Source organism: Camelina sativa, chromosome 9 (assembly GCF_000633955.1).
Source record: "Camelina sativa cultivar DH55 chromosome 9, Cs, whole genome shotgun sequence".
Classification (NCBI taxonomy): domain Eukaryota; kingdom Viridiplantae; phylum Streptophyta; class Magnoliopsida; order Brassicales; family Brassicaceae; genus Camelina; species Camelina sativa.
This window is the reverse complement of record NC_025693.1, coordinates 23,926,694-23,940,297: the sequence shown is the minus strand read 5'-3', so window position 1 is coordinate 23,940,297 and position 13,604 is coordinate 23,926,694. Positions and strand designations below refer to the sequence as shown.

At 33.4% G+C, this 13,604-nt stretch overlaps 3 protein-coding genes across 3 annotated transcripts; 1 reads left to right on the top strand and 2 right to left on the bottom strand.

Annotated features, from left to right (window-relative positions):
* LOC104711981 lies at positions 3,422–5,119 on the top strand. Its single transcript, XM_010428767.2, has 3 exons — positions 3,422–3,677; positions 3,810–4,130; positions 4,716–5,119. The coding sequence occupies exons 1-3, from the start codon at positions 3,611–3,613 to the stop codon at positions 4,877–4,879; spliced, it is 552 nt and encodes a 183-aa protein (XP_010427069.1). The 5' UTR covers positions 3,422–3,610; the 3' UTR covers positions 4,880–5,119.
* Positions 5,363–8,103, bottom strand: LOC104711980 (probable serine/threonine-protein kinase At5g41260). The gene is made up of 9 exons (XM_010428766.2): positions 7,797–8,103; positions 7,483–7,691; positions 7,235–7,370; positions 7,010–7,143; positions 6,815–6,920; positions 6,622–6,707; positions 6,132–6,488; positions 5,928–6,041; positions 5,363–5,821 (listed from the first exon to the last, which is right to left on the bottom strand). The coding sequence occupies exons 1-9, from the start codon at positions 7,879–7,881 to the stop codon at positions 5,570–5,572; spliced, it is 1,479 nt and encodes a 492-aa protein (XP_010427068.1). The 5' UTR covers positions 7,882–8,103; the 3' UTR covers positions 5,363–5,569.
* Positions 10,667–13,425, bottom strand: LOC104711979 (phosphatidylinositol:ceramide inositolphosphotransferase 1). The gene is made up of 11 exons (XM_010428764.2): positions 12,886–13,425; positions 12,716–12,805; positions 12,336–12,422; positions 12,168–12,236; positions 12,000–12,080; positions 11,838–11,909; positions 11,695–11,755; positions 11,507–11,609; positions 11,284–11,426; positions 11,092–11,198; positions 10,667–11,011 (listed from the first exon to the last, which is right to left on the bottom strand). The coding sequence occupies exons 1-11, from the start codon at positions 12,916–12,918 to the stop codon at positions 10,940–10,942; spliced, it is 918 nt and encodes a 305-aa protein (XP_010427066.1). The 5' UTR covers positions 12,919–13,425; the 3' UTR covers positions 10,667–10,939.

Genomic DNA, 13,604 nt, shown 5'->3' with positions numbered 1-13,604 from the left:
GATTGAAAATAAATTACAAATACTATAGAAAAATTAACTTATACATATGACGTACATGAATTCAAATTTATGAATAAAAATATTAATTGTCGTATTTTATTAGCCTATCAAACTATCAAAATATAAATGATGCGTATTTAGAAATTAAAAACTTTAAATATTTTATATTTCATTCTAACACAAATAAAAAACAGCAATCAATATTATATGGAGACATAAACTATGATATATTTTCCATTTTATTTTCCAAACCTATGAGTTTTGATTCTTAATGAAAGAAAAACTTTGATTCTTAATTATTTAAATATTATAATCAATTTATATATTAATTTAATAAAATTTAAAATATTATGAATATGTAAAAAAAAATACTATATAATGTGGTTATAAAAAGGACATGTTGGAATTAATAAACTATTATTAAATATGTGCTAACACGGGTTAAATCCTTATTTTATTATTTGCTAACACTATAAATATTATAATATTTGACATATTAATCAATTTGTTTTACCTAAGATTGTGTAAGATAATTAATTCATTAGGAAAAATATGACTTAATCACATCATATAAATGACTTATTATGCATTTAGATCCCTTATTTTTTTGTTATAATAATTAAAAATCGAAATAGAATCTCAATCACTAAACAAAACAAACTAAATATAATAAACAAATGGTCATATAGTATATTACAGGTTAAAAATTTAATATAAACATTTAGTCGCACAAGCGGCCAGAAAATTAGGTTAGTTCTCTATTTATAAAACATCCAATATTTAATAAAAAAATATAATATAAAATATAAATAATAATAAAACTATATCAGTTATATATATAAAATATAAATAATAAAATTAGGTTAAAATCTAGTTATTTACAAAACTGAAGTAAGTTTATATATACAAAGAGGAAAGTCTAATTGACATATTAGAGTATTTAGTGGTGTGATACTATAATTAAGTCCCGAAATATACTGTATGTGATAAATGAGAAATGAGAAATGAGAAAATAAAGGAACGGTACAGAGAAGTCAGTTATATGTGCCAATTGTAAGTGATATTATTATTTAATAATAAAATTTTAATGTTTAGCAAATACTATACGTATGTAACTGATCTGTTTTTTTTTTCTTTTTCGTTTGTAGTCTCGCTACTGATAATTATTATAATATATTATATTTTAAAATATATATTTTTCTTCGTATTTTATTATTTATTGTTTAATCTAAACCTGAATTAAAACAAAATTTGATTCTAGTTTTGACTCATATGACCCGAAAACCACATAAAAAAACAAAGTATACTTCTTAGTTCTACTTTTTTTTTTTTTTTTTCCAAAATAGTTCTACTTTAATTTCAATATTCTTTTTCTGTTAAGTTTGCAAAATATATATACTAAACTTTATTTGGTATGAAAACTAAAAATTAAGCATTGCAATCGTTGATTTTTTTTTGCTAATTTGCAGCAGTTTTTCACATGTTATAAAAAAATTGCTAATTGGTCACAAAAATTTGCAACGATTGTTTTTTATCGTAAATTTGCAATGACTTTACAATAATATTGTGATGTGTATCCATCATTAAAAAAAAATTGCAAAATATGTTACAAAATTGAAATGAACAAACATTTTACAAAATTTATGTTGCAATATTATTTTTTTCTTCTAGTGCAGAAGGAAGTAGACACAAGTATCCAAGTCAGGTAGTCTTCAACCGCGAGCTTCAACCAAACGAAGCAGCATGTGTCTGGCTTTACACCTCCACTGGCCAACATCAAGGAGGATGAATGTGGCGCCGTTATTCTGATAACGCATTGATCTTATGTTCCCAAACTACCAATACCAATATTAACATAACTATATTTTAATTCTTTTTGTTAGTTGTGATTCATTTCTTTGTGATTTGTGAAAATGTAAGCAAAGTCCTTTTTGTTTTTAATGTGTACGTAATACGTACGTTCATAACTTTATTCGTTGATGGTAGAATATATACATATATGAAATTATGGCCTACTGGAACTTAGGCCGCCTAGCCAAATCCAAATGATTAATTACTCTTACTTCGTCATTCTATAAAAAACAATAACATGAGATTTTAATTGTATTATTTACCTTAGACCAAAAGATACCCCCTTCATAAATATGCAATTATAAACTCAAAAAAGTTGATGGCTCTATCAAAAAAGTAAAGCGAGTTGGATTAAAATTGATGAATGCAATTTTAGAAAAAGTCATCAGAGATTCATGTTGGCTGTCGCCTGTCTAATCGATGTAATGCATGGTATTAGGAACAAATTTTTTTAAATATTCGGGGTGATGCTGCATCAAAACAGAAGTATTCGTGTACGTTAGGACAACCAATTAATGGCAGATTTATTAGATTTTTTAATTATATTTTAGATTCATTGCACTTTTTTTTTTCTCCTTTCTATTTATTTATTACTGATGTGTTATTTCACCACAGTGTAATGAATTTAGGATGAATTCTTGAGTTTCCAATTACTACAAAAAGTTATAGCTAGATCTCGTATATATGTTAATTTTTGTAATATGTAGTAAACACAATTAAATAGTATCAAGAAGATTAAGGGAGATAAATAAAGCTGTTGTAAATTTACTCTTCTATCATGGGTTTAGGCACAACATATATATATATATATATATATTTTGGTAATTACAACATATATTGATTGACAAGTAACAATTACTGATAAAAAAATATTAAAGTTTAAATAAATGTAAAATTGTCCCTCAAATTATCTTGAACTAACGCGTTGAGTCAAAGACGGACGTGAAGACATGTATTGTACGCACGTCGCTTTGTTTCCAAGAAACCCCCTCACCATAAACAAAAATTCTTTAATTAGTACTGCAATGACAATGATAATCCAACTAAATCTTTTACAATTGTTTTAAAACCTTTTAATTACGTTCCCCCAAACATTAAATGATTAAACAATAGTAGTATATCATGTAGACATTTTTTATTTGTGATGGACTTGCTAAAAACCTTCTGCTTGAAAATTTGGTTCATTTGTAAAATTAGTCGGACGCTACAGCAATCCACGCACATAGTTCCAATATAAACAGAATGTAAAATACCCTACTTCATTATATCGTCGATAATGCATAGCAGCAACTCAATGATATATAAATAATCATCTTAATCCCGTATTCAAACTTTTGCAAACCTTTGAACGTTCAAAGTATGCATATATGTATCGATTATATTATAGAAACATTTTTTACAACATATATCCTGATTCCTGACCAAGCACCTAACACAAAGAAAAAAAAAATTGCAACTACTATGCAAAATGTAATCTTTACTTCTGACAAAACTACAATTCTTAGTATTATAGTAATTAACACCATATATAGAGAATGTTATAAAGAGAGAAAAATAGGAAATACAAATCATTTTTATATATACACACTAAAACTCCACAACATTCCCTTCAACATATACGCGTCCTAGCTATTTCCACGTTCTCTCTTATATTACTCTTTCCCCTGAAAACATCAAAGAGGTTCAAAATCTTTAACCCCTAAAAATCAAAAAACAAGGAGAAAGAGAAGAAGAGAGAAGAAAAGAAAACTCAGAAGCAATGTCTTATTCTTCCCTCAAATTGCCAATCTTTCTCATTCTCTCATCTCTTCTCCATGCAGCTTTAGGTATGTTACAAACACATATATGTATGATGACGGATTTAAGATATACTATAGGAAGATTAAAGCCTTTAATCCTTATCATGTGAATCTTTGTTACCATTCTTATGTTTTTTTTTTTTCCTATAATTTTTGTAGGCGAAAACATTATTTGCGAGAACCTGCCAACGAATATGTGCGCGTTCTCAATATCAGCTTCCGGGAAAAGATGTTTGTTGGAGACGGCTAATGTCGCCGGAGAATACACTTGCCGGACTTCCGCGGTTGACGTGGAAGGGATTGTAAACCACGTGGAGAGCGACGAGTGCGTTGCCGCTTGTGGGGTTGATCGGAAAACCGTAGGGATCTCGTCGGACACATTGATGGAGGCAGGATTCGCCGCTAAGCTTTGCTCGCCGGATTGCTTGAACTATTGCCCTAACATTCTTGATCTCTATTTCAATCTCGCCGCCGGTGAAGGTACTATAATCAATATTCCCTTTAGCATTTAAAATAATATTCATGCATACATGATTATACGAATTGCATACGTGATGAAAATATTTTGATGTACAAGGTCTTCTTTTGTTTTTTTTAATTTTTTGTGCTTAGACACATGTAATGTGATTTAATAATGTGATTCTAGTTTCTTTCCAACAAGTTTTGTTGAGAAGTTCATACTTTATTTTCCAATATATGGAAAAATGTATTTACCAAAGTAAGAAATTTTTCAAGGAATGGCCGTAACTAGAAAAAGTGTTAGTTATGGTCTTTAACTCTTTAATCTTTATCATGGCTTATTAATGAAGTAAGAATCATATATTTGTGTGTTTTGGTATAGATTCGTCGAGTTTCTTACACATGCATTCGAAACTCACTTTCATGTTTTTTTTTTTAAATTTCGTATCGTCAAAGCAAGGAATTTTTGTAGCAGCTATAGATGGTTATGCTTCACTTAACATTAAATAATAGCGATTCTCTTTTTTATTGCATCCTATTATATGATTTTAGGTTGGTAGTAAATAAATGAACCAAAGATGTAACGTACCAATTGACTTCATGCAGGTGCATTTTTACCTGATCTATGCGATGCTCACCGGATGAATCCTCACCGTTCGATGTTGGAAATCCTCAGCTCCGGTGCCGCCCCAGGCCCTGTCTCCGAGGTTGCCCCAGGCCCTTCATCCGAAGACGTCTCATCTCCTGCTCTAGCTCCGGCTTCTATGTAAAATGTTTTCGTTAATTCCACACGTGTGTGTTATACTTTATATTTAATATTTCGATTGATGATCCATGTATAATGGACCGTATCTTACATTTTCTATGATTTGATGCGATATATCATCAATTGATTCATATGAGAGAAGATGATACAGAGTGAGTGAGTTTGAATTTTTGTATCTGTTTCTTAGTTAACATTTTCCAATATAATAACAACTTTATGAAACCATTGTTTTGTTTTCTTGTAACCTTTGTTTTGTTTTCTTGTTCTATAAATATAAGTATGCCATGTGCATGTGTTTCCCTTAGAATCATTATCGAAGTTACAAAACAATACCATGCCATGAGATATTTACCTTTTTTTTTTAATTGATAAACATATATAAACATACAATCAACTTTTTTATAAGTTTATTCTCATCTGAATGCCAAATTTCATAAGAATCAATGGAAAATAACTGATTGGTAAAATGGACAAAGCCTGCAAAAAATTACTCAAAGAGACCTTCCCATGAGGCACATACATAATTAGAAATAACAAGGCATCACCATGATTCGGAAAATAAATACAAAGAAGAAGAAGGCATCAAAAGTATATGCATATATATAGATAGATACACCCACATATGTGTGTATGTGCATATAGAGAGAAAGAGGGAACAAAATAAGCCTATACAAAGCTTTCGAAAACGCTCTATTTAGCAGCGCTTGTTGTTAGTCTTCTTAGCTTCCAATGTAGTCCCGTCCTTAAGAGCTTGCTGAGCATCGGCTTCCATACCGAGCTTGAACAAGCAAGCCGCTTGAAGATACAATGCGGTTGGCCATTCTGGAGACACAACCTGTGCCTGCAATGCATCAGTCAGAGCCTCTTGTGCGTTCTCGTTCATCAGATATGACAGGCAGCGCCGTGCGTGAACCGTTGGTGATACCATTGTTCCTCCATCTATGAACTACATCATATAACAAACCAGTCATTTGAATTAGTGACAGACATAGCTTATTTTTGTATATTTAATCCACATGTAAAAGAGGTCATGTTGCATTTGTAGATATTACCTGAGTGTAGCAATCGACTGCTGTTGTGAAATCTTTGGAACGGAAAGATAAGTCGCCTTGCTTCTTTGAATTGAGAGATTCCTGCATCTGGTTGGTCCACATTTGAAAGGAGAGCTGCAGAAGAAGGTAAACAAAATCATATTCATAACAAGTCTCTAATGCAAAACACTAAGCAATGAGCAAAACGAAGGAATAAATTAAGACCTCATTGGCAATTCCTTCATCGTCCTTGTATCCAACCTTGTTAAGTATTTCATGTATGGCTGTAAGATCCACTCTTAAGCATGCATCACCAAAGGGTGTCAAAGAAAGCGAAGGCTCTTCCTCAACCTCTGTTTCATGGGGGATACCCATAAGAACATATGAAGCTACATCAGATTCCTTCTGGAGTGTGGCAAGTGAAGTAACGAGAGATTTGACATTTGGTCTTTCACGAGCTTCATACTGCAGACAACGTGTGGCTAAGCGTACTAGCTCAGTTCCATCTTCGTTTGAGAAATGACCCTCGAGTGCAGAATCCATTAACATTGCACAGTTCTTTCCCCTGATTAAGTCGAGCGCCTGTATACAAGCAAACGTTAGAGAGTCACTGAGAAAGAATGAGGCAGGATAAAACTATCCAGCAGGACACAATGAACCAGGTCCTACATTACATCTAAAGTTTGTATATCTTTTTTAATAGTAGAGGACCTACATGGCTCGGTGGAATATGTTTTCCACTCATGAGATCGAGCAAAACGGTTCCAAAACTGAATACTACACTCTCTGGTGTAACTCTACCTGGCACAAGATGAACAAAGTTGATTTAGCCTTGGGAACTTTGTGCCCTGAAACATTTTGGAAGCTAAGGGACATATATATAAACATGAAGCAGAGAGAGTTTTTACCCGTTCGCAAATACTCTGGAGGAGTAAATGCTAAGTTTGTGCTATAACTCTTCCCATCTCGACTATTTTTCATCAGTCCAAAGCAAGACAACCTCGGATTCCCATCCTGTAAACCAACAAAAGATAAACAAATTTTACAACTTCAAATACAAAATCACTCAGAAAGATAAGGAAAGATGGAATCAATATATTCACCTTGTCAAACAAAACCCTGTAAGCATTAAGATCATGATACAAAGCTCTCCCTTTATTACTACAGTATTCCAAAGCTTGTGCTAAACACATTGCAACTCTTAACCTCATCGCCCATTTCATCGGATGATTCTCCCCTACAAAACACACAACACATCCGATCAATTTCATCAACAAGACACTATACAATCTCTCATGAAGAAACCACATTTTCTCACTAGTACTCACAGTGGAAAAGATGCTTTGCAAGCGTTTCGTGAGGCATAAACTCAGCAACAAGCAATCTCTCTTCTCCTTCATGACAACATCCTATCAGATTAGCCAATCTATCACTCCTCAAGCTCCCAACAGTTTTCGCTTCATCCTAAATCAAACAAACAACATTTTCACCAGATTTAGACCACACAAAAACCAAATCTTTGCAAGAGATTAAAACCGATAAGAGGGCATCAACATAAAGGGATTTTCAAAATTACCAAGAACTGTCTATGATCAGCCCAAGCGAGGCGATTGAAGCGTTTAACAGCGATCAAACGACCATCATCAAGCCTTCCCCTGTAGACAACGTTAGGAGCTTTCTCACCGTGTTCTGATACAATGTTATCTGAAGAGAAACCTCCAGTAGCAGATTTAAGCTGCTCCAATCTGAATTCTTTAAAACTCGGCCACGATTTGCCTCCATTTTCTTAACCAAGGAGAAGAATGATAAAACACAAATCAGACGACAAAACCCTCAAAATCAAACACGACAAAAAAAGATGAAACCTTTGTTGGGAAAACAGAAGCAGACCGAGATCAGGAGATTCGAGAACTGAAGCGGATTTGAAGTGAGAAGGGAACAAGCAGAATGAGAACTTAGAGCAACGAGCTCCCATTTGAGAAAGTGATCAGAGACTACGGTGCAGAATCAAGAGAGAGAAAGTCTTTGAGAAATCGAAACTATACGAAAGCTGTCATTGTTTTAGCACACCGAAAAGTTGAAGTCTTTATCGATTTCGAAATGGATACAGAGAGAAAGTCTCAAGCTTTCTTCTTCTTCTTCTCGGCGTTTTCAGACTTCTCTCTACAAAGAGAATTGTTTTTTTCTTTTTTTTTGTTCTTTTTCTAATTAATATTTAAATGTTTTTTTTATATCCGAAAGTTGTTTTTTTCCACAAAACTTTGCGCCTCTCTCTTTTTAAACTTTTTTAAAATTCCTTTTTTCATTTGTTTTGTATTTTTTGTATAAATTTCATTTGTTTTTTTGTATACTAGGGAATCTATTTTTCTAAATATGAAACATAAGCTAAATAAAAATTATAGACATGAATGTATAATAATAATTTTATGAAAGAGTATAGTATATGCCCACATGAAAGAGATCAAATCAAATAATAGAGGTGAAATTTTCATAGCGAATCGCTTTTACTATTTAACCGTTGAAAGTAAAAAAAAAAAAGGCACAAAAAGCAAAAACACTTTTTATTCATGTTGAAACCGCGTGAACTTTCATCATTAGACCCATATTTTGGCGATTGATTGACTTTTTTTAAGTTTTCTTTTTCTAGCAACTGTTTTTTTTGGAGTATTATTATGAATTCATACTACTTTTTTAGTATACAGATCTTTTATATATTCCTTAAAGATCTTTCAACTAGGACCTAAAAAATACTCGTAAAAGCGTATGTTAAGGTTGTTTAGCCAATACTAACGGATGTACAAGACAATAACTATGAAAACACTAATGGTTGACTTGACGTTACATATCTTCAAGTTGAGTTTAATAATTACCACTAAAAGTTTCTACAATCTTCAAACCAGCAGAATGATCAAATCTTGGAGATGTGTGATATGTATAAGGGCCGCCCGGGAAAATATTTAGCATGTGTCGGTGTTTGCATTCGACACTTCTATTTTTGTTTTTACTGTGTCTTAAGACATCGAATCTCTTTGGATAGTAAACTTTCGTACTCGTTATATATCTTTGGTTCAATTATCAACAACTTTTCACTGATTCAAAAGTTGTCGTTTTTGGAGAAGAAATGATTTACAAAATTACAAATGGTTGATACACGTTATCTCCATTTCTGAAATATTTGGAAATGGTAAAGATAAAAATATGACGTAGTTTAACCCAAAAGAAAAAAATGTACTAGTGTATTTTAAAATTGTCTTGTTCTGGGCCTTTCTAGCTCAGCTGGGGAGATAGACAAATAATTGCTTGAGGACATATAAAAATTAACTATGTAGTTTAGGGACGTTATTTACTGCATGTGTCATGTGTGTGTTGGTAAAGCAGCCGTTACATTACTTATCCACGTTGTTAAGTACTACTATTCGATTTGTCAAAACATTAATTAAAAAAAGGTTAAAAAAAAAAAATCAAGAACTTCATAAAAACACACCATATCAAGACAGTTGGTACAATGATAATGTCTTTGTCTTTCTGCATTTGAATTAATGATTTTACTACCCATATATATGACACCGAAGGACCCTCTTTTTATCATACTCACTCAAATACTACAACTGACAATACTACTACACACAAAAAAAGTGAAGAAAGAAACAGTTTTTTTTGCCAGCCAAATTAAAGGTGCAGCATCATGACTGCATGAAAAAGAAATGAAATTACTCGTTCCTTTGTGAAACATTGAAACAATTAATTTTCATTATCATCATTGCAATTATACCAACCATATAGTATATGTTTATGATCATATGTGTGCATCGCTATGTCAGTGGTATTCCTATCTTTTGCAGCTTCTAAACGAATATAGATTAGCCAATCGTCAGACGCCAAATAATCTTTGAGAATATGACACCGAATCCAAAGAAACAATATCTAACCACAAAAGAAGCAAAATAAAAGGAAGACAACATCGACTTTACCAAAATATTTGCATTCAAGCCAGTGGGTCCATGAAATTATTCGATCGGGTAGGGCACTAAAAAAAACAAACTTGATAGTATTCTATAACCTTCTTTAATAAATCCACTGTCAAAAATATTTCAGCATCTCTAAACACAAAGTGATGTTTTGGACCATCAATTACCATGTTTTATCTTACATACTCTTTTCGTATATATTATTCAATTAGCATGTTCTATGAAGTTGACACCCCATATAATATTATACTGATCATTTAACATCGGTTACAGCTTCATTAATGATTCTCAAAAATAACCGACTCTACCGTAACGGGAAATATAGTAATTCGAAACGGTTATAGAAGTCATTCAAAATATCCAAGAATGAATACATATTGGTTCGTTGGAAGTTTTGGGACTATCTAGCTAGCTAAATTGATTTAAGTATGAGCACCGAAAAAAATGTGAAAGAGAAAAAGAAAGAGACAGAGAGGGTGACAAAGTTAAGTGTCGTGAGAAGAAGATGTAAAACATGTGAGCCCACATGGGATGTGCCTTTGACCACATTCCTTACCGACATACGCCACGTTCCCCTCTTCCCTTAAGCTCTCTATCACGATTCCTATACTTTCACCCCCCAAATGTTTCTGTTTGTTTAAACGTCACCCCCAACTAATATTATTCTCCACTTTCATGAGCGAACAATTATATATGATTGTTATTTGGTAAACGGCTCTAAATCGCATCAAGATTCAAGAGAGTTACAAAATAGCGATAGAATGTTTCATAACTGTAGACAACACAACAAAATCAGTCCCAAATTCTAATTAGATAGTAGGTATAGTCATCGTCCCAAATAGGCAGTGGTTGTACATCTAAGTAAACGTTGATGAAAGCTAAAATGGCTACATTGGTGTTTTTGGTTATATTTTCATCATTATCAAAAGTGTAAGATCCCTAACAAACACATCAATTACTTGACAAGCAAGGAACTGAGAATATACAAACTGCATCGTGCTCTCTCCTTGATCAATAGTCATATCATCAAATTTACCAACGATCAACAACCCGAAAACTGAGCTCTCATGTGCCATTGGTATTGTTATCAGTGTGACCTCCATTGCTGTCTTTGACATTCACTTGAGCCCTCGGTCTCTGAAAGAACAAATGGGTCAACATATACACATCTATTGGGTTTTCAACCAGACATAAAAAACCCTAATTCAGATACCTACCCTATCTGCTGGATCAACACCGTTCCCATTCAAGAGTTTGTGATTCTCTTCTTTGGTTCTGTCTTTCGTGGTGACAGGGAGCAACACCGTTGTTCGATCATGCAATTCTGTTTTGAGAAACCAAAAAAAAATCAAATGAGAAATATTTGTGGGTTTCTGCAAACTAATTTCTCAAGTAAAAAGAAAGCAGACCTGGTAATTTGTTGTCAAGAAAGAAGACAACCAAGTTCACAGTATACCACGCAACAACCACATCGACTGTGTAATGTTTACGGGACGCAATAATCAAGAGGCTTTGCAAGATGGCAATGACCCAACCTAACAGCTTTATGAACCTGAGAGAGCATTTACAAGACATTATGGAAATGATCTTTCCTTTATTGTTTTATGACACATGACTAGTGAAACTTTGTACCTTTTAGAACCGTATTTCTGGTAAGTGCGGACAAAGACTAGTGTGAATATCATGTGCGATGAGAAAATCAGGTCTCCACATCCGTATATCACCCCACGAGGAACTAATAAGATCAGCGTATTATCACATAAGAAGAAAACATACATAAAAAGATATGTTGAAGGAAGGGGAAAATGCTCAAAACTCACAGTTAAGCAAGAGCACCTCAAGAACGTTGTGTGGCCTTGGCAACCTGGCAAGCTCAGAGCCCTGTATGTAACACAAGAAACACATGAATGCGAATTATAAATTAGGGTCCCAGTCGTTGTATAGATATCTGTTTAGTTTATACCTCTCGACAGTGATAGTTAGGGCCAGGAAGCTGAGTCGAATAGAATGTTATAATACGGAGAAACTGACAAGCCTGTCAATGGAAAAATTGGCAAAAAAAACATCAAGAGGTAAAACCTTTGAATTGTATTGATTTACTTAGCTAAAGGTAAAGGGTACTTACAACTAAGAAGGCGAGAACCCTGCACCATATCAAAACAGTGTATATCTTCTTGCTTTTCACAATGAAAGGATGGAAAGTCCACTGCAAGGCGAAACAAACCATTCATATAACGGCTGCTTAGTCAGAACAGAACCAGAGATGAATATTTTGTATCTTGAGGAAACTCACCAGGAAAAATGAAACAAATACACAAGTGAAGACAGTTTCACTTATGTAGCCTTTATCTTGACCAAGCTCCTAAAATACAAAAAAGCGAACAAGAGCATACATATGACATATATTCTGAAGAATATAAGGAAAGGATCAACCAAACGAGCTGAAGTAATGGAGACAAACCGGAAGAACAAAGAAGCCGGAATCTTGAAGCGTTGGTCCTGGCCGGTGAATATAATGAACTCCCCTAGCAGCTAAACCATGAATATACTGCACATAACAGATGCATTCAAATAAGTTTCAAAACTAACACCTAATCAACTCTTAACTGAACCAAAGAAACCAAAGGAGACATAAACCCATAGAAAGAAAAAGAGGGTAATTTCAAGTCTTGTGATTTAATATCTCCCAAGGCCTAAAGTTACTATAGGTATAACAAACCATGACTGTAACCCCTTCTTCTACTTTTAAGAGCAAAAAAGGTGTCGAATTCAAATAATATACGAAGCTCAATTACAGAGGTTGAAGGTATCAGAAAAAGTGAAATTAAAAAGATGGGAAACCTGACAGAGAAGACCAGCAAGAAGGTATTTCCAATTCTCAGCAAGGAGACCAATCTCTGTCGTGATTTCCGAACACAATCTCTTCCATAGCTACAAAAAAACAAAGAGCCAAAGCCAAATTACTCAAACAGAGAAATCAGAATGAGAAAAGAAAAAAATAAAAGACGAACCTTGGAAGCTTCGCGGCGAATGTAAAGGTTCATTATATTCTTCTTTGTTGCTTACACACTTTCACTTCCTTATTACTACTTCAGACCCCAACAGTTCGTGTCAACATCATCAAACCAAACCAAAACACCCAACAAATTTTAAAATATTTTTACCACCTAATCTCTAATTTTATCTATCTGATCGGAAAAAAAAAAAAAAAAATCCCAGGTTCGTGAATCCTCCGAACCCAAGTCTGGACAGACGCGGGTGATTGATTGAAGATCGGAAAAAAGGTTGAAACGAGAACGACGGCGACACCAAAACTTGAAGAGATCAAAAGACGAGAGTGAAGAATCTAAGAACAAAAAAAGATTTTTCCTTTAAGCAGGATCTGAGACGACGATGATAACCCAAAAAGAAAGAAAGGAAAAAATAAAAAAGCCCTAAAAACAAAAATTTCTCCGTTGCCCCCAAAAATCTCTGATACAAGGCAAAATCAGCGTTTTTAAGCATCGTTTGGTGTGTACGATATAAAACGCGAGTTCAACACGGACTAAACGGTTGAAACTTTATTTTAAAAAATAAACATTAGTGGCGACTTTTATTAATTTCAGGTAATCTCTTTTATTATTTAACCCTGAGTGGTTGTGGGTGGAATTGTTATCATTTATTTCATGTATCGTTTATTTATTTTACCCTCTCATTAATTAGTAATCATATGATTAGAATGAAAGGAAAC